The 25402-nt window shown below is 39.6% G+C and overlaps 1 protein-coding gene across 7 annotated transcripts in view; it reads left to right on the top strand.

Moving 5' to 3' along the window:
• Gramd1c (GRAM domain containing 1C) overlaps positions 1 to 25302 on the top strand; it is a 77252-nt gene extending 51950 nt beyond the window's left edge. For all 7 annotated transcript variants that reach the window (XM_076942976.1, XM_076942978.1, XM_076942974.1 and 4 more), the window contains 9 exons: positions 4875 to 5012; positions 15004 to 15122; positions 16544 to 16686; positions 17452 to 17555; positions 18927 to 19103; positions 20392 to 20449; positions 22128 to 22238; positions 22476 to 22581; positions 23526 to 25302. In XM_076942976.1, the coding sequence (XP_076799091.1) occupies positions 4875 to 5012; positions 15004 to 15122; positions 16544 to 16686; positions 17452 to 17555; positions 18927 to 19103; positions 20392 to 20449; positions 22128 to 22238; positions 22476 to 22581; positions 23526 to 23606 (1037 nt within the window). In that variant the 3' untranslated portion in view covers positions 23607 to 25302. The remainder of the gene's footprint in view (positions 1 to 4874; positions 5013 to 15003; positions 15123 to 16543; positions 16687 to 17451; positions 17556 to 18926; positions 19104 to 20391; positions 20450 to 22127; positions 22239 to 22475; positions 22582 to 23525) is intronic.
• Positions 25303 to 25402: the final 100 nt, after the last annotated feature.

Below are 25402 nucleotides of genomic sequence, written 5' to 3'. Positions count from 1 at the left end.
CTGTCATTTCTTCCAGTTCTGTAGGGCAGAAGCTACAGATCAGGCCCAGCTGAATTGCCCTCTGGCAAGGACACTCTTGCTGGCTGTGGAGAGATACCGTCTTGCTTTTTCCATAGTGTGTGCCCAGGAGGTTAGGGCGGGATGCAGAGGGAAGCAGAGAATAAGTGAGAATAATCAAACCCAAACAAAGCCAAAATACTCCAATATTTAAGGGAAGCTTCCTGGCAAGCCATCCTCCTAACTTCCCCCACATGCTCATAACCCATGGTTATTACACAGTAGGTTTTATAAGAAGTCTTTCTTGATGTTTTATTTATTTTCATTTGTCATCCCCTTTCCCCCTTTCCCCTCCCTAGAACCCTCCTCTACCACCTCCCCTCCTCCTTTTTGATTTTATACCATTTTAATTACATGCAAGTATTAAGGTCAGTTCTAGGTTGAGGAACTAGCAATACAAGAGATGCAAATAGTCAAGGAACAAGCAAGACAATGCACACAAATAGTCAAAGAACAAGCAAGGCAATAAACAAAGTTCTGTGAACACTCCCGTGATCACTGTTTCTAAGGGCTTATCAGGATGACCAAAATATCTGAGCCTACTTCCCTGTCCTGGCCCAAATTCATTTTCATGTCTGAAGCCTACTTCCTTGTTCTAGCTTATGATTTAGATTCCTGTCTGAAATTACTTCTTTGTTCTACCCTAATGTCAGATTCCTGCCTGAAGCCCATTTCCTTGTCTTTGGCCAATATCCAATTTAAAAAAAAAGAAAGAAAGAAAGGAAGAAAGAAGAAAGAACTCTTTCTTGAAACTATAAACCCAGCGTTGAAGTCAGTGCAGTAGGCCTGCTGGGGATGATGAGTAGCTAGGCCTTACTAGACTTCCTGCTGGTACGTGTTAGGGTGAATGGGTATGAATTAGTCACTCCAGGAAGATCTATTGTGGCACCCAGTGGCCAAATAGGCAAGTGACACCAAAATGAGGAGTTATTTTCTCTTTATTCAAACCTACTCTTAAATCGTCCTTAAAAAGTCATTTCATTATTGAGTTCCTAGCAGAGTAACGTTAAACTCAAAAGCTTCACACACGTCTAGGAATAATGGGAAACAGTGTGTAGTTCCTATACCTGAGCCTTGGTCACTTTATGTTCCTTATTGGCACACCTCCTTAAAATCTGCCTGGTTGAGCAGCGAGCAGCTACATGGTTTGTTTGTTTGTTTGTTTTTTTCCCCTAGTGGTCTTAAAACATTGGGTTTTTCTTGTTAGATTATCATTAGATGATAACTTGGGTATTTCCATTGTTTTTGTAAGTGAATCCCAAATCTTAGGCCCATCAGATCTTTTAAAGGAGTGTAATGATGAACCTATATTTTTCAATCTCAAGGTTGTAAAATGATGACAACATTGACAGGAAACGAACTAGCAAGAAAATAGGGAAAGTCAGACTAAGTAGACCAACTCGGGAGATTTGGGCATCCTTGTGGGAGGTTAGAGGGAGCCACCAGGTGGAGATTTCTTCAGGCCAAACACTGGTTAGGTCTGTTGTCCATTGTCATTGTTTGTTGAGACAAGATCTGACTGTGTAGCCCAGGCTGTCCTGAAAAGCTATATATATGATTTACTCTAGAACCATGCATCCCCATAGAACCAGTTAAAGCAAAGTATCGTGATACCACCTCATGGAGGGAATCAATGTACTCCCCACCCAACTCAGTCCTTACCTATGTAGAACATTTTTATTCGTCCTCAAAACAACAGGCAGCATATGTTTTAAGTTTCATATTACTGTATTCCCCCTGTATTCATCTGCCTCATTCCAAATTATTTCTACTGTCTACCTTTAAACTGATACTTCAAAAAATTGTTTGAAATTATGTGCGTTTGTGTGTGTGTGTGTATGTGTGTGCACATGAGACTGCTGGTGCCCACAGAAGTAGGAAGTCCTTGGATCTCCTGGAGCTGGAGTTATAGGTGTTGTGAGCTGTCTGTCCAGTGAGGGTGCTGGGATTCAAACTTGGGTCTTCTGGAAGAGCAGCCCCCTCTCCAGTCCCAAAGATGATGTGTTTTTGTTTTGTCTTGTTTCTACTTTGATGATAGTACTTTGCTCCTGAGTTGAGCAGTGTCTTTTCTGCATTTAAAAAATACCACCTGCCAGCTTCCCGTGCTGTAGTGGTATTATTGGTATTGTTGTTTGCAGAGAATTGAAATGTCAAGAATTTCATAAACGGGAAATCCAAAGCAGGAATAATTTATTTCATTTACTTATTTCCTTCAACAAATTCCCATGCAGAATATATTATTAATTTCTGATATATAATACTGATATAGCAAATTGTACTCTTATCCGTCATAATTCAGAATCTATCACCTAATGGGGCTTTAGGAGAAACATGAAAATATTATAGTGACATGTACATACATGTAATCTTTCCATTTTCAATATGAATAAAAAGCTTACTGTTGAAAAGTTATAATCTCAGGGCTCCTTGAAAGAAGTGGCTGCTTCTAGGTGTAGAGAAAAATATCGACTGAGCTTGGCAGACATACATTCAGTTGTTGAAAATTTGCACAGCAAAAGAAAATCAATAGAGTGACAAGACATCCTACAAAACAGGAGGAAGTCTGTGCCATATCAAACAGGGATTAATATCCGGAAAATATTTAAAAATTAAACAGCCAAAGAGCAAGTAATTCAGTTTATAAATGGGCAAATGAGCCTAAAACCACTTTTCAAATAAAAATGTACAAATGGCCAATAAATACACATGAAAATCTTCAACATCCTTAGCTCTCCGGGGAAACTAGATCCTTGGCCATGTAGCAAGTTTGAGGCCAGCTATATGAAATTATGTCTCAAAAAAACAGACCACTTCCCACCCCCAACCCAACCAACCAAAAATAATTACATTGAGATTCCATGTCATCCCAGTTAGCGCTGTTTTCATCAAGAAAGAAACAAACAAACAAACAAACACCCAACGGGTATTGGTGGGGATGTGGGAGAGAAAGAAACTCTCAGGCACTGCTGTTTAGGGTGTGAGCTCATCTTTTCTGGGATATATGCCCCCCCCCCCATGCCCCTGAGGTAAAAGCCAGCTTCCTAGGGAGCCCTACATGCTCAGTGCTGTCACTGAACCATTTACAAGAGCCAAGAGCACCTCACTCACCCTTCCCCACATCCACTATTCTAGTTTATTCGTGAAGAGCGTAGGCCAGTCCAGACTGAAGGCCACTATGTAAAATGACCTGAGCAGCTCTCTGGAATTCAGGGTTCAGAAACAGAACAAAGAGAATTAAATGGTGAGAATGCACTGGGGATTAGAGCAAAGAAAAGAGATTAGGTTGGATCCTTGTATGGAAAGAATCTCCTGCAGAAATCTATACTTGTTTGCTTCCATTGTGAATATTTGGGTTTTTTTATTTTATTTTATTTTTTTTAATCGTGAACATATAATACTTCTGTGTCAGAGAAAGCTTTTCCCAAGCCTGGCAGGGAGGCTATCTTACAGAACTTAGCAAATTGCCTAATTTCAGCAGTGATTTCTACACTGGAGGAGCCCTTTGAAATCTCAGTGAATCGTTTTGCCTATAAATAGTGTTTTTTTTTTTTTTTTTTTTTTTTTTTTTACAAGAAGAGGGTAAATCAGTATCTGCATGGCGTTTGTAAATTCTTTACACACAAATCGATAGTGAAAGGGAAAGCAATTGTAGTCGGGCAGAGTTCTGCTCTTCTGGTTTGTAGACCATTCTCTTTCGTTTAAGCACACTGGTTCTCAAAGGTTAGTATCAGCAGGGACTCTATACACATCACCTTTGGAGCTTGATTTCTGAGGTTTGGAGCTTGTGTCATGGTTTTTTATTGTGTATCGGTGGAGGATAAACCTTGAGATAATAACTAGTTACTGTCCTTTGTCATTAAATCATTAAAATTTTGTGTTGGATTGTTTCCACTATTTCTGTTATATACCATGCTTCTGTTTCTGCCTTTTTTCCTTTCTTTTTCTTTTTTTCTTTTTAATAGTCTTTTTAGTTAAACTCTTTCTGGCCATGTAAAACAAAGAGTATGTTTTGGGTGCTGGAGTGGATTCAAGTTCCAGAGCAGTCACTCCTGACCTTGACATCTTGGCAGTTCTCTCCATGCTGCACCTTCCTCCTCTGTAGAGGGAGATGATGGTATCACTTCTTTCAAAGGACTGTGTAAGGCTGAGATATATGGTGCTGGAAGGTGACTTGAACAGTGTCTGACATATAGGTGGCTGTGAACACGGGCTGCTGCGCTGCTTCCAAGGGACGTCAGAGGTGGACAGATATTAGTTCATTGGCCGCGGTAATTTTCAACAGATGCTTAGCTATCAGGTTCCTGGGGGAACTTCTCAGGAGGAGTTGTTGCTCCCACTTTAAAGTAGGGTATTGAGAATACACCAAGCATAATGATCCCTATCTGGGACAGTCAGCAGCAAACCAAATGAAGTGAGCTCATTCAGGCTGACACGTTAGTGCACGCAGCAAATAGGACCACAGGAGACTTAATATTTCCTGAATGTATTCAGTGGTATGATGTGAAATGGCTGTGGTAGATACTTCTTTTATCACATATGAAACATTCATTTGTGTGGTATCTCATAGAAGGACTTTGACATTATTCCAGATAAGTATTTATATGTGCATAGGTTTTAACAATTGAAAATTGTGGTCTTGTTTAGTCCAGTGCTTATATTTATGTTTAACATAAATGTTTCCAATTTGTAGTTTTAGATTTCTGAAGTAGAATAATCATATTTAAAAACTGTTTTGTATCAAAACAAATCCTTCCCCCCAAGTGTTGAAATTATCGTCCCTTAATTTCTTCTCCTCTGGTTTGTGTTTTTTTTTCTAGAAAATATTCCTGAGAAAGATCTTCAAGGAAGACTTTATATCAACCGTGTCTTTCACATCAGTGCTGAGAGAATGTTTGAATTGCTCTTCACTAGCTCACACTTTATGCAGAGATTTGCTAATTCTAGAAATATAATAGGTTGGTCCTCTGTTCTTACCTAATAACAAATTTGGGAGGATTTTGCTTGGAGGGTTGGAACTGATATTATCTGGGGGGACATTAGACACACTTTAATTTTAAGACATTGGTTTTAAAACTGGGATTTAAATGTTTGGTTAAATTCACAGGTGACCAATACAATTGTTTAATTAGGTAAGTGCTACTTAAAATGTATAAGATTTATATCCTTTAAAAAACTGTGGTCATTGGTTAATGTACCTATTCAGTCTAGTTGAACCCTCTTAGAAAGGCCTCCATTCTATGACAACTGGATGCAGGTAGAGTGTACACTGAAGTAACCACTTGGTCAAGTGGTAGTATCTATTGCAACTGTGAATTCCTGGACTCAGTCCTCATACTCTGGGGTTCACAGTCATCAGAAATGGGTGTGTTTATACTCAGAAAGCTGCTCACTGGGCCTGTGGCAGAATCATTTATGATCTCAAACATTCATCAGTAATAGACTAACAAATTACTCATACCACTAAAGAGTACCATACAACAATGCAAGTGACAGTGAGCTCCTGCTGCTTATGAGTAAACCTCACAGACACTGTGTTAAGCAAAAGAAGCTAAACACAAAGCATGCATGCGGTGCAATCTCTTGGCAGAGGCATAGAAGTCCATGTGGTCATTGCCATTGTGGAGGGGTAGCTGGGTGAAGCCTGGGCTGCTTTTGAATGCAAATAAGTTTTATGTATTAGTCTAAATAGTAGTGTCCATGTGTGCTTCTCTTGTGAAAATGACAGAGCTGTGCCCTTTTGATCCAACTACCTATAATGAAAATGTAGTTTTATATAAGGAGCTGATTATACTCCAGACCGATTTCACTGTTCATGTGATAAAAGCTCTACATTGCTAAATATCTCAAATAAATTTATAGTAAGTTTTAAAATGAATATATTATCAAAGGTTCCAGATACTTTGTTAACTTTGAGAGTCAACCATATGAAATTAGAATGCAGTAGTGGTAGACATTTGTACAAGGTAAGCCATTTCACGTGGTCAGTGAATCAATTCTGTAACCTGAGGATTTTGTTAACCATTAGGTTATCTGAGACTTTCACAGAAGCAAAAGTACATATCCACTGATAAGATATCAGTATGGATTCCAGGTCCAAAACTGAACGTTCTTATTCATAGTAGAGTAGCCAAGGGATTCTGTTGATATGGGATCAACAGAATTTTGTGATTAGTTCATAAATTTCATGGATTTAAGAATCATTTTTCTATTTTCCATTACAAATACGAACTATGTAGGAGACGTAAGTTGCCCTCTGCTCAGCGGCTCACATTTAACATCCTGTATCTCTTCTGAATCTGGTTTGCACTTTGCTATTCACTTCTGTCTGGGAAACTGGGTCCCCATGAAGACTTAGGTATGGTTCATTGCGTATTTACTACCCAGTGGTTGTTAATGAGGTAATGAATGTCCTTTTTATAGTTTTGAAGCAAGCACCACAGGTTATTACAAAGTGAGAGGAAGTAAAGTTTGCTTTTTGCAGCTAAGCTGCACCTGTTATGTAGTTTCTATCTGGCTTCAGCATGGTTGGTTATGTCCACTCTCTGGTGTCATGAATAGCTTTAGAATGCAAAGGCTTCAGGCTTATTCAAAGCCTGAACAGTTATGGGCACATTACAGAGTAGACCTAGAATGAGTCAAGATACTTTTCTCTAAAAGATAATTGTTCCTGACTGTAAACCATACTGTTATTCTTAGAACCTGCTACCCAGAAATCAATGTTGTTTTTCTTCTTTTTTTCCCCACTGTGTGTGCATGTGTATGTGTGTGTGACACACACGTGTGGAGGTCAGAGGACAACTTGTAAGACAACTTCCACCATGTGGGGTCAGAGAATCAAACGTGGATTGGCAGGGTTGGTGTCAAGCACCTTCACCTACTGTAATGGTTTAAGTGAACAATGTCCCCCATCGCACTTGAACACCAGGTCTCCAATTGGTGTCACTGTTTGCAGAGCTCGTGAAACATTTAGGAGGCCTAGTCTTGTGGACGAGGCATGTGGCTGGGGGCTTTGGGTCACGGTATTTCATTACAGCAACAAAAATGAACTAAGACATCTCCTGAGCCATCTCACCAGCCCCATAGATCTAATTTATTTTAATAAGGAACTTTTAAGTTGGCAGTCTCTTTAATTTCTATTTACAGTTGCATGCCATTACTTCTAATTAAAAACTCAATTTAGAATATTTTTTTCATTTAGATAAATGTAAACCTTCAGAGAAGCTTCATGACTAGTATAATAACATCCATATTTACTTTCCTTAGGCTTCTCCTTCTCAGATTTTAAAATTGTAATAAAATGTACAGGCTGTAAAGGAAGCAAACAGTTCAGAGACGTGACATACACGCTACCACCACATGCATCTCCAGATGTTTTTCATCAACCCAAACAGAAAGCTCTGAACCTATAAATGATAACACTCTATCTGACCATCCCCAGTTCCTGAGGGACCACCATTCCATCTTTTATACTGTGAATTTAACAACTCGGGCTACTCCATATAAATGAATGTATATAATATAACATTTGGTTTTTTACTGTGTTTTCCACTTAACATAATGTCTTCAAATCCATTCATTAATGAGAGGACATGTAGCAGGATTCAATGTCTTTTAAAGGCTGAATTATATTCTGTGCATACGTATATAACATCATATTCTGTGTATTTATTCATCCACTAATGACACATGGCCTGCTTACAGCTTTTAGCTACTGTAAAAAATGGTACCCAGGCCATTAATATGTGAATATCTACTTAAGTCCCCACTCTGATTTCCTCTCAGTGTGTATTAGTTGTCTAAAAGTAGACTGTTTCATCATAGGATAACTTTGCTTATTTTCTTTTGAGGCTTACCCAGTCTTGTATTCTATGATTGCACCATTTTATAATCCTATCAGCAATGCATAGAGACTCTGGTTTTTTACAGAATCATCAATACTCTCCCTTCAGATTTTATAGAACAGTCACCTAATTGGTGTGAAGTTTCACCAATTTAAATTGCTTACTAAGACAAAGAATTCTTAAAAGTATTTTTGCCACCCCTGTCTTTTTATTTTTTTTTAACATTAGTACCATAAAAAAAGACAATGTATCTTTTTGTCTGTTGTTATTTTCTTATATCATTCTTTTTTTAACCTTTATTTTTTATTGGATATTTTATTTGTTTATAGTACAGATGTCATTCCCTTTCCCCATTTCCCCTCCCTAGAACTCCTTATCCTATACCCCCTCTTCCTTTATGCTTTTATACCATTTTGATTACATGCATGTGATAAGGTCAGTTCTAGGTTGAGGAACTAGCAATAAAATAAACACAAATAGTCAAAGAAAAAGCAAGGCATTAAACCCAGTTATGTGAACACTCTCGTGATCACTGTTTCTAAAGGCTTATTAGAATGACCAAAGTATCTGAGCCTACTTTCCTATCCTAGCCCAAGGTCATTTTTATGTCTGAAGCCTACTTCCTTGTTCTAGCCTAAAATTTAGATGCCTGTCTGAAATTACTTCTTTGTTTTGGCCTAATATTTAGATTCCTGCCTGAGATTACTTCTTTGTTGTAGCCTACGATTTAGACTCCTACCTGAAATTACTTCTTTGGTCTAGTCTAATGCCAGATTCCTGCTTGAAGCCTACTTCCTTGTCCTTGGCCAATGTCATATTCCTGTCAAGCAGCCCCTTTCCTTGTCCTTGGCCCACGTCAGCTTCCTGCCAAGCAGTCCCAAAGGCTCTCCACCTCTTCCTCTTTTTTATTTCGTTAACAAGATTGAGCCTGTCTTAGGTCGTTCTGACAAGAATGCCTTCCTTACCCATCATGGAATATGCATTATCAAAAGCAATGCATTTATGTCTTAGGTTGGTAAGGCTCTGTGCATAATTTTACCCGTCCTTGGCTTGCCAGCCTGTTAATTTAATAACTCTGTCTGGGGGTCCATTTTGAGGTTTAAGCCATGTACTTTGGCTGTCAAAATGCTGATGTTGTTAAAGATAAGCTTTAACATGATGGGCAGGAATAAAAGTATTCTCAGGACAAGAAGGGCTAGTCTGATCAAGTTATATATGCTATTCCTGAGGTTTGTCCAAATGGAAATACTGAGCTCAGGCCATGGATAATTTTATTGGGATTATCTGCAGCATCAAAGGTCAACAGAGCAGCATTCTTTAAATTCATAATCTCATTATGCAAAGTTAACACACCCACAGAGGTGTTAGGATTATGCCAAATATCCTACAGGTGTCTTTAAACTTTTTTCTAATTATAATGACAATCATTTTGAATTTCAAAGGTAACACTGCTCCAATAATATTTGTCATGACACTTGGGATGGCTTCTAACTCTTGAACCCTGAACCTCCTTCAGATAATTTGAATGGGTTATAGAGCATCATTCGTTGTTTCAGATACCTATATAAATCCTTTTGTATACTCAATACATTAGTAACATTTTTTTTGCTAGATGGTTAACAAAAATAGTTGTCTTAACTCCTTGTGTCAATGCTATTGCTGAAGCAGAGATGCTAGCAATTGAATTAATGGAATTAAAGCTGTTATACCAGCAATAATCAAGCCTGCTACCCTCTTGCTTCTGCTTAAAGCCTAACTCACTTCTGCCAGCACTTTCAAGCTTTTTTTCAGAGAATCAAAGTTTTCTAATATGCAGGACAGTGAGACAAAAGCTGGTTGATAGACCTCTGTAATAGACATGCCAGGTTTCAACACACTAACATAATTGGAAATTATATAGTCAATGCAACTTAGAATAAATGCTGTAGAAGAAACAAAACCAATTTTAGCTTGACAATTAAAAGAGCCTTAAAACATGCACTAACCCTTGTTTGATATCCAGATCCTGTCCCAACATTATCTCTAGCTATCCTAACATCATAGCGAGCTACATCTAGCTTCCACATATGTTCCTGACAAAGTCCAGATCCAGTCTTCCAAAAGTACACTGTTATTTCCCATATTGGATTTATTTCTAGACCAGTACATGATTGAGTCCTAATAGCTGGGCACCTTTAAGAAGAATACAAGGGACATAGTTTCTCTTTTTGATTTTCTATCCCATAATGTCTAAAACTTGAGGCAAGGCAGCTTGTTCCATCTGGGATATAGTCAAGCAAAGGTGGGTCAGGAACATATGTCCAATACAGCTCCCCAGTCACTCTTGTCAGGGCACTCAGCAAGCTCACAGGTCGCCATCATTCTTCGTGTCAGCAACAGTATGTCTCACCAATCTTTTTAGAGTTCCATGGGCCTCTTCCACAATACCTTGTCCTTGAGGATTATACAAAATGCCCGTATTAAATTGTTGACAAAAGTCTCAACTTCTCAACTACAATTGCCAGACCCATTATCTGTTTCTTTTTAAATTGGATATTTTATTTCTTTACCTTTTAATGTTATCTTCTCTCCCATTACCCCATCCTCACTCCTCCTATTACTATGAGGGTGTGCTCCCACCACCCTTCCATTCCCGCCTCCCTGCTCTCAAATTTCCCAACACTAGGGAATCCAAACTTTCAGGCACCAAGGCCATCTACTTCCACTAATGCCGGGCAAGGCCACCCTCAACTACCTATACAGGTGGAGCCATGAGTCCCTCCCTTTGTGTTCTAGGGCTGGAGATTATAGAGCAGCTACTCCAGCTTGTTTCTTAGGACCATTTGCTTGAAAAATTGTTTTCAGCCTTTTACTGTAAGGTAGAGTCTGTCTTTGTCACTGAGGTGGGTTTCCTGTATGCAGCAAAATGCTGGGTCCTGTTTGCGTATCCAGTCCGTTAGCCTATGTCTTTCAACTGGGTAATTGAGTCCATTGATGTTAGGAGATATTAAGGAACAGTGATTGTTGTTTCCTGTTATTTTTGTTATTAGAAGTAGAATTATCTTTGTGTGGCTATCTTCTTTTGGATTTGTTGGAAGAAGATTACTTTCTTGCTCTTACTAGGGTATAATTTCCCTCCTTGTATTGGAGCTTTCCTGCTATTATCCTTTGTAATGCTGGGTTTGTGGAAAGATATTATGTAAATTTGGTTTTGTCGTGGAATATCTTGGTTTCTCCATCTATGGTAAGTGAGAGTTTTTCTGGGTATAGTAGCCTGGGCTGGCATTTGTAATTACATCTGTCCAGCATCTTCTCAATTTTATAGTATCTGGTGAGAAGTCTGGTGTAATTCTGATAGGTCTGCCTTTATATGTTACTTGGCCTTTTCCCCTTACTGCATTTAATATTCTTTCTTTGTTTTGTGCATTTCTTTATTATGTGACAGGAGGTCTTTCTTTTCTGGTCTAGTCTATTTGGTGTTCTATAGGCTTCTTGTATATTTATGGGCATCTCGTTCTTTAGGTTAGGGAAATTTTTTTCTATAATTTTGTTGAAGATATTTATTGGCCCTTTAAATTGGGCATCTTCACTTTCTTCTATACTTATTATCCTTAGGTTTGGTCTCCTCATTGTGTCCTGAATTTCCTGAATGTTTTGTGTTAAGAACTTTTTGCATTTTGCGTTTTCTTTGACAGTTGTGTCAATATTTTCTATGGTATCTTCTGCACCTGAGATTCTCTCTTCTATCTCTTGTATTCTGTTGGTGATGCTTGTGTCTATGACTCCTGACTTCTTTCCTAGGCTTTCTATCTCCAGGGTAGTCTCCCTTTGTGATTTCTTTATTGTTTCTACTTCCATTTTTATGTCCTGGATGGTTTTGTTCAATTCCTTCACCTGTTTGGTTGTGTTCTCTTGTAATTCTTTAAGGGATTTTTGTGCTTCCTCTTTAAGGGCTTCTACCTGTTTACCTGTGTTCTTCTCAAATTCTTTGAGAGTGTTATTTATGTCTTTCTTAACGTCCTCTATCATCATCATCATTAGAAGTGGTTTTAAATCTGAATCTTTCTTCCCTAGTGATATGGGGAATTCAGGACTTTCTAGTGTGGGAGAACTAGGTTCTAATGATGTCAAGTACCCTGGGTTGCTGATGCTTATATTCTTGTGCTTGCCTTTCACCATCTGGATCTCCTTAGTGCTACCTGCCCTGTCTCTGACTGGAGCCTGTCTTTCCTATTATCTTGGTTGTATCAGTACTGTGTAGGGTGGGTGTTACTACTGGGGTTAGAGCTGGGGCCCAAGATCTGCTCAGTGCTCAGGCACAGACAGGAAGGAACCAGTGCTCTGGGCCAGGAATGAATTCCTGGGTCCTAGTGGGTCCCAGTTACTCCCTGTTTGGGGTAGGTGTTGCTGTCTCCTTACCTAAGATACTGCTGGGGTTAGAGCTCCTGTGAGGCCTGCTTCCTCTGGGTTTTGTGAGATTGGGTGCAGAGCTGCCGCCTGGGATCTGCTCTGTGCCCGGGCCCAGATCAGAAGGACTTCTTATATCATTCTTGATGTTTTATCTGATAAAGAACTTCTCTTCAGTATTGAGGACTGACTCTTCCAATATTATGTTAACCAGAGGATGCTCTCACAAATGATAATTCGGTAGGCCTTGTTGGTAAAGTGACAACATGCATGGGGAGACAGAATTTGATTGCTACTTCATTTAATAGTATAGACTTGTAGTAACAGGGTTCAATGATAACTTTCAATTTTGTTTCCGATTAACGGTGGATTACCTGTGTTTTCCTGGAGTAGGCTGACATAGGACCAAATAACCTGAAAAGTACTTTAAGTGCATATATCCTTTTATATGAATGCCTAAACATGTTATATTTAAAGCACATTCTGAATGGTAGACTCCACGGTGTGTGATGTTGCCCTTTTTAATGTAGTTATGAAACTCTGATAACTCAAAGGCTTTCTGACTCTGCCTTAAACCCCTCCACCTACTTGTATAAAAGAAGCTGTACAAGAATGGCTCTGTCTCCAAGCTAACCCGTCGACGACAGGAGATGGATTAAAGCCAGGCTCCTGCAATGAGAAAGCTGATGTAGCAGTTAAACCCAGGGAACGATCATCTCTGTGTGTCCACTCACCGTGTAGTCAGATCTTTGCATAGAGTTCATGATGCTTTCACGTGTAATGATTTTCACAAATGTTGCTGAGTTTAAAGCTATCTCTATGTGAAGTGTGTTTTACTCATAATACAGGAGAACTGCAACCAAGATCTAAAACTTGTGTCACCTAATAACCAATAACATCTGTCAAGTGGTCTCTCCACAGGCACAGGTGTTAAGTCTCATTGTTGAATAATGACAAATGTCTTTCCACATTTTCTTTTTAGTGATGGTGTATTCAAGTTGTTGTGTTTTAATGTTTTTTCCCTGAGACACAGTCTTTTTCTATTGCCCAGGCTAGCCTCAGACTCCCCATCTTTCTGCCGCAGCCTCCCTGTCGCTGCTATTACAGGTGTGATCTTGCTTCCATCATTTCCACAGGCTTTGGATTTTGAAAAGAAGTCTGTCTGTAGATGAATCAACCTTTAATTTTGCCTTCCAAAAACATATTAAAAGTTTAGAAATAATTAGACAAGAGATGTGTGTATGTTATAGCTTCTTAAATAGAGAAGTTGTTTTTATTCTTTTTAGATTTATTTTATGTGTGTTGAGTGAGTGTTTTGTGTACCTGTATGCCTGTGCTCATGGAGCTCACAAGAGGGCATCAGATTCCTTGGAACTAGAGTTATAGGTGGTTGTGAGGCACCATGTGGGTGCTGGGAATCAAACCCAGGACCTCTTCAAGAGCAAATGCTCTTAACCACTGAGCCATCTCTCCAGACCCTATTACAGCTTCTTAAACTGAGTGTTGCTGACTACACCTGTGAAGTCCTGTAAATGAATGTGGAGGGCAGGTCCCCAAAATTTGTCAATAGTAACAGGCTTCTGAATACAAATGACTAAAACTTAGTTCAAAATCCATGGTATAATGGATCTGAGGCACTTCTGGCACCTCCATTGTTAAGAATGACTTTGCTGAGGCCTGGGTTCTGAGCGTACAATGTGTGTAAATGTGCATGATGTCATGACGCAATGTTGCCAGCATACACTATCTGCAAAACCCTGGCTCACACCAACAGCTTTCTGCCCTCCTAGGAACACAATAATTTAATTATGGAGAATAAAGACGTTCATTATTCTTCTACCACCAGACTTAAAATTTCCGTATCAAGTTAGTATATCTTTGGGTTGTATTGTGTTAAATTTTCCATGTTTTTTTTAAAAAAAAAATTCTAGCTGGGCAGTGGTGGCACACACCTTTAATCCCAGCACTTGGGAGGCAGAGGCAGGTGGATTTCTGAGTTCGAGGCCAGCCTGGTCTACAGAGTGAGTTCCAGGACAGCCAGGGCTACACAGAGAAACCCTGTCTCAAAAAACCAAAATTAATTAATTAATTAATTAAAAAATGCTGTTTGAGTTGCTGACATGACTTTCATCTTTAAAAAATATGTAATGAACTTGGGTATTGGATTAGGAAAAAAAATCCTAGCAGTTTCTGAAATGCCTGTCAACATAATCCATTCATTCTGTACCACACATGTATAACAAATGCCATTCTCATCACTAACTGTTACAAATCAACCTATGAGAGTCTGAAAAAACATTGAAGGTACTCTGGCATCCTGTGTATACCAGATTCTTAGCCACCACGTACAGCCCTTGTGTAGAAGTAAATGGACATATTCAATAGCATGCACACTTGCTTGTCTCTATCTTAAATGGCAAAATTATAGGTAAACTAAAGACTTACATTATAATAATGTCTTTATGGTTCACTATCAGTAAGTGTCTGATTTGTATACCTGTTTTATATACCTGTTGCCCAGAGTCACATAAGAACTTCTCTGGTGAAAGGGGTTTATAAGTGAAGACAGTTGAGAAGCCCTTGATACGTATCACCTATAAGAACAATAACTCATATGTAATCTTCCTTTTACATTAATGGAGGTTAGGACTGCTTATCAATAGATAATTCTCAAAATACACCTCTGATTCAACTTAAAGTCTTCGTTTGCTCTGGTTAGATGTGGTGTCTACCCCCTGGACGGTTGAATCCGGAGGCAATCAGCTGAGAACCATGACCTACACCATTCTCCTCAGCAACCCGCTTACTGGGAAGTACACTGCTGCCACAGAAAAGCAGGTATGTGACTCGTTTGGGTTCCACAGGAGGTCTGGCCATAGCTCTAGGGAAGATGCCTGTCACAGGCCAGAGGGGTCCCACCCACCCACACCTAGTCAATAGACCTCCAGTTGGAGTGTACTTGTCAGATCTGAGGAATTTCCATGTCATTTGCAATAATAAGATTGTTTTATTTTTAATAATGGTGACTGCACAAATTTGACCATAGAATCTCAGGCATGCTAGCCAAGCACTCGACCACTGGACTGTATTCTCCAGCCTGCAGTTATATTTTAAAGACAGGCTATTTATTTATTTATTATTGTTTTGTTTTTGGTTTTTGAAACAGGGTTTCTCTGTGTAGTCTTGGCTGTCCTAGAACTCTCTCTGTAGACCAAGCTGGCCTCAAACTCACAGCCTACCTCTGCCTCCTGAGTGCTAGCATTAAAAGCTACATAGAAACGAATCTATAGAAATATAAACTGAAGTATTGTCCACAATTATATTGATGCCTCAGATGTCTTTGAAAACGAGCCTGGAGCTTTGGAGTGGTGCTGGTAAGGGCAGAGGTGGGGCTCACATGGAAGAAGACAGGGCAGTAGTTTACATGGCGGAAGGTAACTGATGACCTCCTGAGGGTTCACTGCATGCCCTCCTGTACATGTCTGCAGGTTTGCATAATAGAAGATTTTAAGTATTTCTAAAATCTAACTTATAATGTCAGGAGAAACCCAAAGATCCAAACGACTGCTATGATGCATGGGACAGTCACTTTTAAATCATAAACACAGCCAGCGCCCCTCTCAATGCCTAGAGTGGCACTGGCTTAGAGTGGAGTGTGTTTGACCCATCTGGGCAGGAGCCCAGTGCATCTGAAGATCACTTCAAACAGCATGCACACTGATGAGGTGTGTTGTTACAGTTTTCCCATCAGTGTTAAAGGAAATGTGATTCCCTTATACAAGAAGAGATCAGTATTTTGGAGTAGGAGAATCTTCTATAAGCTTAGAAGCTGGTCCTTCCTCCTTCAATGATGGGTAGTAGTGTGGTTAACTGAGAAAGGTTTAGCTGACAGATCCCCTAAGTTCTGTCTAGGGAAAGTGATGTTCTGTCAAGATGCTCCATTGTTTTTTATTTTTATTATTTTTTTTAGAAATGTTTGGCTTTGTTAAACTTTGATGAATGTGGAAGTTAGGGCCCTCGTATTATTCAATTGATTTTTGAATTGTCAACTTTAATTTTTTTAACTTAAAACTCATTATAGCCAAGAAACACAGAAAGACTATGCGATTTATTTTTCACTTTGTCCTAACTTGTCGTAAGATTTTTGATGTGTTTTGTATCTGTGAGAAGGAACTTCAGTATCTATGTTCTAAATTGCTGGGGAACATAAACACATTGAAAATATGTGTGTAAGCATTTTTTTACCCTTCCTTCGGCAGACACTGTATAAAGAGAGTCGGGAAGCACGGCTTTACCTAGTAGATTCAGAAGTGCTGACACACGATGTCCCCTATCACGACTACTTCTACACTTTGACTAAATATTGTATTGTACGATCTACAAAACAGAGATGCAGGCTGAGGTGAGTCCCCGCAGGTGCATGTGTGAGTGAGTGGACTGGGGTATGCTGTGTAACACCAGCCCTGAAGTCTTAGTCAAGCACCATAAAAAGCTTTGCTTCTTGGTTAAATCACATGTTCAGCAGTAGTCAAGAAAGAAGTGGGAATCTGCACTCAAGACTGAAACTGTTAAAGGTTTTGGCATCCTGGGGCTTCACAGTCTAGGAAAAAAAAAAAAAATGTCCTTCAGTTACCACAGGAAAAAATAGCTGTAGAATTGGCCAGAACTAGTTCCACGATCCAGTGTAAGGGTCTCAGGGTCGGGAGTTTAGGGAACGCATGGTGAGCCATAGGTCCTCTCCTGCAGTGGGAATGAAGAAGGCTGGCACTTTGAAGAGTGACGGCCATCAAAGGCTTTGCTTGACCCTTATTAATAGAATTACTTTTGACTAGTGTGTGATCACTAGAAATCCCTGAGGCATTTAGAAATTTATTTAATTCCTTAGCATTTACGGAAGCCTTCATTGCTATTTAGGCGAGGGTAGAGCATTCCAATTTGATGAGGTTATTAGCAGCTCACAATGTTTTTAAAAGAAGAACAAATTTTATTTTATAATAGTAATGGCATTTAATTCTTCTGGCTTTCCATAGAACGGAACCTCACGTTTAATTGCAGTGAAATAGCTAAAGTAGTCAGTCCGTGGCCACAGTCCCCTGAACTCCTCGGATCCCCTCTGCTAGCTAAAGTCTGTCTCTAAAGATATATTATTTTCTTCTCACCCTATTAGAGTCTCCACAGACTTGAAATACAGGAAACAACCATGGGGCCTTATCAAGTCTTTAATTGAGAAGAATTCCTGGAGTTCCCTGGAGAACTATTTCAAAAAGCTTGGTCTGTAAAACTTTCACACATCTGTATTTACCAAGGTCTTGTTTATTAGCAAATGGGCTGTTCTTCATTAGGACGCAGAGAGGGGCCAGGTGTCCATGCTGGAACAGTCACTGAACTGGCTCCGGTTACCTTACTTGCTCTGCCAATGGCAGGGTTTTACACGTTCAGTTATCGTCGTCGTTCTAACGACACTTACGTAATGCTTATTGTATGGCCTGTCACACAACGCAAATTTACGCACATCACAGTGTCAACATTTCAATGCTCACAGAAACCCTGGAAAGTATAGGTATGGTAGCTTTTTCCCACTTTACTGTCGAGGAAATCATGAGTACAGTTAAGTGACTTGTCCAAGACCACACACTCTGCCTCTGCAAGGAGCCAGGAGGTTGACCCCAGCGAGAGCTTCCAAAACTAGGTTATAGATCCTCTTGTCCTCTCTCACGTCTGCAGGGCCCCAGGTCTACACCTGTGCTCATAGCTGCAGCTTTCCTGGGCTTCTGTAGGCCCATTCGGCAATGGCGCTGTGTTCATGTGTGGATTTACTGGAGGTGTACTGGTAGCTGTCCATGAGAAGCCATGCAGCTGTTATGCTGGGAGATTTCTTAATATATACAAGAAGGGAACACTACATATGTAAGCATAATTAAGTTTAGTGAAGGAAAAGCCCGAGGTCAGTCATCTCTAGAGACTTTAGACTGTATGTATGCTTTACTCTGCTGGTTGGTTGTCCTCGGGCTCTTTTCCCTTTGGCTGTTTCATTGCTAAACTTTTCATCAGTGACAGAGAAAATGAAGCTTAAACATTAGTTTGGCCCCTGGCTAATGAGCTTCTGATGAAGAAGACTGAGCAGAGGGAAGGACTAAAATAAATGACCAAAAAAAAAAAAAAAAAAAAAAGAGTTATTTAGGTTGTTTCAAGGTTCCCTTTACCAGACTTTTCTTTTCAAATGGTAGAACTTCTACACGTTACTCTCTCCTTTAGGATTAAGAAGCACTGACAGACCCTGCCTTGGAAACCTTTCTAACGAGCTCGTGGATATGTGTGGAACCGTTGTTTCCATAGCTGAAGCCATTATGTTAATATTTAATAGTGCATGTAGCTAGTTTCCACTGCTGGCCCCATCACTTATTGATACACATTCTTCCTAGAATAATGAAGCCTCACTGTAGGGTCATTAGAGTCTCTAAAGCTTTTAATTAAGAAGAAAGTTTGAATCTCGTCTGTAAAACTTGAGGTCTAATTAGAGAAGATTATCCAGGCTCAAACAAGCACACCTATGCATGTGCACACATGCACACACACAGTACTCGGGTTTTATAGTTGAGAAAGCTTCCTTCTTATCCTTTTGTTTTTAAAAATTCTCCTTAGAATCAGATTTGTTAATGGAAGAGTCTGTGTTGAGTCCATCCATTGAAGATGTTGGAAAACTTAACAGCCTGCGCCGGAGAAGGAGGACCTTGACTCGGGCAGTGGAGCCGGTTCCCAAGCTGTCCTCTCAGCGCTCTTCTACAGATTTGGGCTTCGAGGCCAAAGTCGATATTACAGGTAGCTGTCACTATTAAACAGACAAAAAGACTTAGCCTAAGGATGCATGAGGTGCCTCCTGTCTGTGAGGAATGTCATTTAAGGAAGCCTGCCTTTCTCTTCTTTTTGATAATATTTATTTATTTATTTATTTATTTATTTATTTTCCCATGAGACACGGGCTGAGACAAACGGGACGGACCGGGATTCAAACAGGCAGACAGAGAGAGCAGAGGGCCCGTGCCCTCTGCAGGCGGCCGCCTTAGCCGCTGTGCCACCGCCCGGTTCGCTGTTAATAATATTTATTAATACTCTTAATTTCTTAATAGCAGCTTCTATAGAAGCCTAAAGGAACAGCTGGGACATGGCAGGCGTGTGGCGAGTAGAGTGTTTTATTCGACCTGCACAGCATTTAAAATTTTTAGGTTGGCTGTCCTGATACATGCATTTAGTCCCAGCGCTCAGAGGCAGAGGCAGAGGCAGAGGCAGAGGCAGGTAGAGCTCGCTAGGTTTGAGGCCAACCTGGTCTATCTAGTAAGTTCCAGGCCGACCAGGATTACATAGTGAGAAGCTACCTCAAAAAAGAAAAACAATTGGATATTTAAATAAAATATTATGTCTGATAGCCCTGTACTAAGTCCCTTCAGACAGTCTGTGCTGTCCAGCTGGGCTCTGTCCCCAACATGAGCCACTAGCCCTAAGCTTCTGTTTATTTCCTGCTTAACATCTGTAGACATCTGATGCTTAACTCTGAGTGTACTGTTGAGGGCTAGCCTAGGCAAACTGCAGAGATGGAGCTTGACTGTCAGTTCTGCAGCATCCTTGCTTTATTGTTATCCCTTCCCCCTCAGAGGTCTAAAGCTGTCCACCTCTCCTGTCCCCTATAGCACTAATCCCCCACTAGATCTTCAGCTCTGCATAACCACATCTAGCCACTGATTAAGATCAATTTGAGCTTTTTAAATTTGAAATGTGAAGATTTAGGCCCCAGTGATTGGTGATTTTTTTTTTTAAAGGAGAGAAACACCGTGTATTAGCTCGACTCAACTGTTCTTAGCAGAGATAGTACTTAGCTGTATATCATCCACTGTGTATTGAATTGACTATTTAATTTCGTAGTAAATTAATTTGTAACATTATCTCAAATGTGAAGCATTACCATGGTGGGCTTGTTTTACATTTTAACCAGGGCACCACAATTTCACTCTTAATCGGTTTATCTTCACAAACGGCATTGTTGGAGTTAATTTCCGGTGATTGTTAACTTTCAGCAGTGTTCACAGTCCTCACTCTCACCTCTCACCTACAGGAAAGAGAAAGACCGTGGACAGTTGTGACACCGCCCTTATTGTGGTGATGAGTGTATTGTAAGTATTCCTTGTCCGTCTTTTGTTCATATCTTCATTTGTTTTTAAGTAGGTCCCCAAAGAATTGTAAGGCATTTGTGGGTTTTTACAAAAAGGACTTTTTTTTTTTTTTTTTTTTTTTTTTTAATGTGTTAGGGTTTTGCATGCATGTCTGTGTGCAGTCCCTGCAGAGGGCAGAAGGAGGCATGGCTCCCCTTGGAAGTGGCGTTACAAACACTCTAGGTTATTCTGATAAAGCAACCACACTGTGAAAAATATTAGACAATTAGTCTGATGCTTGTAGAACATTATAGGAACCTACCTAGCAAGTTACACCTAAGAGCTCTAACTATGTGGCTTCATGTGAACCTTCAGGAAGTCCCTTGATTATAGGAACTGTTTCTGACTCTGTGGTAGACTGGGTGGTAAGTTTTGGAATGAAGCTCTTAGCTGTTCTTCATTACTACAGATTTCAGAGCAAGCAGAAAGTACTTGTTATCCTTTTTAGTGTTTGCTGTCGTCTTTTTTGAGATGGGGCTCAAAAAGTATAAAGTCTTAGCCTTTAACTGTCTCATGATCCTCCTGCCTCAGCCCCCTTTATGTTAGGACAACCTCTATATACACCACTGCCCTTAGATTTCTTTTTGGGTTTTAGAAAAGGTTTATAGAGTCTAATTAAATCAGTCTGCTATGACAAACTGATGACATTTTTGAGTGACAAATACTATTATATTAATTTGTAGGAAAGTATATATATATATATCTAGTTATATATATACACATACATACACACATATACATGGATATATACACATTTATCACTTCAGTGCCATGATAATTTCACAGATTTAATTTGAGGCAGGTAAATCTTTTAACAACAAAATAAATAAAGACATGATACTATTTATCAGTTTGTATACATGTATAATGAGGTCTCTATTATTTGTAAAACTGATATTAAAAATAAAACATTAACTCTAAATATAAAAATTTTATATTTACCATTATTAATATATGTTTGGGATTTATCTGGTACTTTCTTTGATCAAAGAGAGGGTCTATCTATCTATCTATCTATCTATCTATCTATGTACTTTTTTTTTGCCTCTACTGGGAATAAAAGATAACATTGTGATGTTCCTAAAATCAGCTGCATATTGATTTTCATTTCATTTTTAAAATGCAGTATTATGGGTGTATAATTGCTTAAGCCAGTGTAACCCAAAAATAGATCCTGAAAGCTTACCTGGTAGGTTTCTAAACCAGTGGTTGCACAGGATTGGCTGGGACTGAGCAGAGAAAGGAGAGGGGTCAGAGGCCATTTGAGTAGGCCAGTCAAGGAGTTTTCTCATCACATTAGCCATTACCCATCACTCTCTTTGGCATCTATATCATACTTGAAAGTGCTTATTTCATATAATGAAATGGGGATAATTTATTGAAATATAGAAAATGGTGTAGATCATATATAGTTGAAAGCTTTTGCATATATATTATTTTACTCATTTTATTTTTTTAATGGTGGAAGGGACTCTTGGGGCGGGGTCTGGCTTTGTAGTCCAGGCTGCCCTGTAGTCTCCAGTCACAATAGATCCCCTTGACTCTGTGGTGCAGTGTGGGTGCTGGGCAACCTCTGCTGCCGGGCCTGGCAGGGCAGGGCAGGGCAGTGTGGGTTACCCAACTGTCATTTACTCTGCAGTTTGCTGCTGCTAGTTCTGCTGAATGTGACACTGTTTCTGAAGTTGTCAAAGATAGAACACGCCACCCAGTCCTTCTACCAGCTTCACCTCCAAGGAGAGAAATCTTTAAAGTAAGTTATCCACCCCGGCCCTGCCTGTTTCTACCGTCTGTTTCGTTGCTGTAGAAGATTTACCTTTAGAAATTTTGGTCTTCTATATCTTGTCACGCATGCTTAGTTCCCCCTTCCCCCACCAGGGGCGATGGTGGTGGTGGGTTTGATTTTATTTGCAATTCATGGGGCACAATAATTACTGTAAATAAAAGATAAGCAGCTGTTTTCATGATTTAATTTTTTTTTCTCTTCTAGTTTAGTCTCTGACAGGTTCTCAAGAACAGAAAATATTCAAAAGAACAAAGATCAGGCCCACCATTTAAAAGGAGTACTCCAAGATTCCATAGTGATGTTGGAACAGGTAGGCCAGCTTGTTCCTCGGGGGATGCCCAGGTCCTCAACTGTACAGACTTGTCTACCGTTGCTTAGTAACTCTGCTCCTGCTTCATCATTCTCTTTTGGTTCAGGTTTTTCTCTCACTGAGTGGATGGCCATGCCTTATAGAGAAGAGAAACCTCTTTCTTCTATAGCCATATCTACAAATTGTCCTGTACTTAACCCCTTTGCTCTTTATGGTTACTGCAAGGAACATCTGGCTCAGCTTAGTGAAGTCCATGCTTAGCACAGTGCCCAACCTGAAACAGATAATCCAGGTTTGTTGAATGAGCAAATGAATGAATACAGTAAGGACTAAGGTACATTTCTTGGTCTCACGTTGCTTCAATTTTATGAGAAAAGTCAGTTACCCTACATACAGGCTTTCAAGTCTGTTTTTAAAAGTGCAGAGTTAAGTAGTATAAAAGTGTGACGTAGGCAGTGCTCTGGGAGTTCTGAGGCAGGGAGTCAGGGAAGATGCTATGGGGTTAGTAGGTACAGGTAAGTTGTAGAACTGTGAAGAGGATCTTGAGTGGATTAGGAAGGCGTGGCTCAGCCATGGGACTTGAGGTGTTCAGGGAAGAGTGGAAATACCACTGAGTCTTGAGGAATGTCTAAGAAAACAAGCCTTTCCCCTCTGGATAATCAGATGGACTTCCTGGAAAGTATACTGCATGAAAAACTATGGTCCTCTAGTGCGTGGTAAGAACTCTCTAGTATTCATATAGCAGCTGCTGGAGAATCAGGTATTTGATGATCTGTTTTATTTGAGCATCTATATCTATCTATCTGTCTGTCTATCTATCAAGATGCTCAAATCAAATACATACACATATATGTGTACATACATACATACATACACAATGCACATATATCTTTTGGAGTAATTGGCAAAAATTGAAGTCTGATTTTTGATCATTTTGTTTGCAGCTGAAGAGCTCACTCATTATGCTTCAGAAAACCTTTGATTTACTAAATAAGAACAAGTCTGGGGTGGCTGTGGAGAGCTAGTGCTGAAACGTAGAAATAAAGGAGACATCTGGACCCAGAAGGCAACATCTGGAAGGAAACGGCGGATGAAGACTCTCACTGTCATAAGGACATTTCTGATATTTTTATTACTGGGATTTCTACTAGGAAAGCTGTATTTAAATAACATTTACTCAATGATTACTCTCCAATAGCCTTAAGACTCTATCTTTTTACTTCTTATAGATATTTTTAAACTGTGAATTTCTCCAGTGAACCATGAAATATATTTTGGAATTGAAATTCTGTGACACAAAAGGGGAAGGAAGGCACCCTGGGTACGACAGCTTCTCTCTATAGTGAGGCTTGTTACTTGATCCTTTAAATTTATGTTAGCACAGAGTCCCTGTGTGCCCAGGGGCCTGTGTTTGTAGCTGAGTTTAAGAGCCTAAAAAGGTAAGAAGAAACCCCTCAATCATTTGCCACCTTAAAGGATTGTTTTCCAAGCGCATACATTCCAGGTTTGTATCTTTAAATTTTACAGTGTCTTCATTGACTTGGTCTCAAGGCCAGTGGTCAGACCTTTTGTATGTCTGAAAGAGTCATTGACCATGTTATCTCTGAATGAAGGAGTATGTATGTATGTATATACACACACATATATACATGTACATGCATACATATAAACATATGTGTATATGTATGTCTGTCTGCCTGCCTGTCTGTCTGTCTGTATGTATATGTACCAAAGGTGAGATTATCCTTCATATATCAAAAAGACTAAACAGTAATTTAGGAGAAGGAAGTATCTAGGCTATTAATGCCCATGATGAACTACTTTTAGTTTTAGAAGCCATAAGATGATTATCCAATCTGGGCATTTCACGATGGATCAAGTGAGTCCATGAGTTATGCTTGGGTTCAGCTTAGCAACGCCCATGATGGAAGTGACCCATCGGATGGAAAATAATGGATCACTTTTCAGCAGCAGCTACACACAGCTTCATCTTTACACGTGTAGCTTGTCTTGCTGGCAGATTAGAAGCTGGAGACAAACTTGCGCTCCGCAGTGAAGACTGGAGGACATGCACGCTGACTGGAGTTGAGAGGCGCAAGCTTGGGCTGGCTCTCAGGAAAGCTTCGTAGGCATTGGTGTCAGTACCAGTGGTTTGTGAAAATAAGGACTTTGTAACCTGACTTGAAATTAGCTCCGTCCCCAAGGAATTAGGAAATGTTCAGGATGTATTTATTGGTTTGTTCTCTAGAGGTTTTTCTAGAACACGCACATATATTCTTATCGACTATCCATTGTCTTTAGTCAATGTTTCCTTTCCCTCAGTGCCACCAAGGTCAAATGTCACTGCTAATAACATTTTTGAGAAACCCTTGGGGAATAAAAATACTGGCTAAAGGGAAGGGTTTCTCTTCATGAATCCTAACTAATCTCCCTGGGGAAGGGGGCTTCAGAGTAATACCTCCTGTTTTGTTTTGTTTGTGATAAGAATATAGGAAGTATCTGGCTGTGAGTTAAGAATGACTGGATTAGACACTTCAAATTGTTAAGTTTAGAAAAATGGTAACTGTCAAAGTGAATCTTTTTGTGGTTTCTCTTAAACTACTTCACCATATACCTCAAAGATTACCAACGTTGCTTTGTAGATAAAACACTAAATGTAGAATTAATGAGATCTTAATCTGTTATGTATATATTGAAGTCAATAAAACCCCAAATGTCTAAGTTGTCGTTTTTCTTCCGTTTCTGCTTTAAAAAAACAAACAAACCTAGAAAGCTTGGGGTAGGGAAAACCTGCATGTAGGCCCACAGTTCTTACAGACTT

Source organism: Arvicanthis niloticus, chromosome 12 (genome assembly GCF_011762505.2).
Source record: "Arvicanthis niloticus isolate mArvNil1 chromosome 12, mArvNil1.pat.X, whole genome shotgun sequence".
Classification (NCBI taxonomy): Eukaryota; Metazoa; Chordata; class Mammalia; order Rodentia; family Muridae; genus Arvicanthis; species Arvicanthis niloticus.
This window is presented reverse-complemented; position numbering and strand designations above follow the sequence as displayed.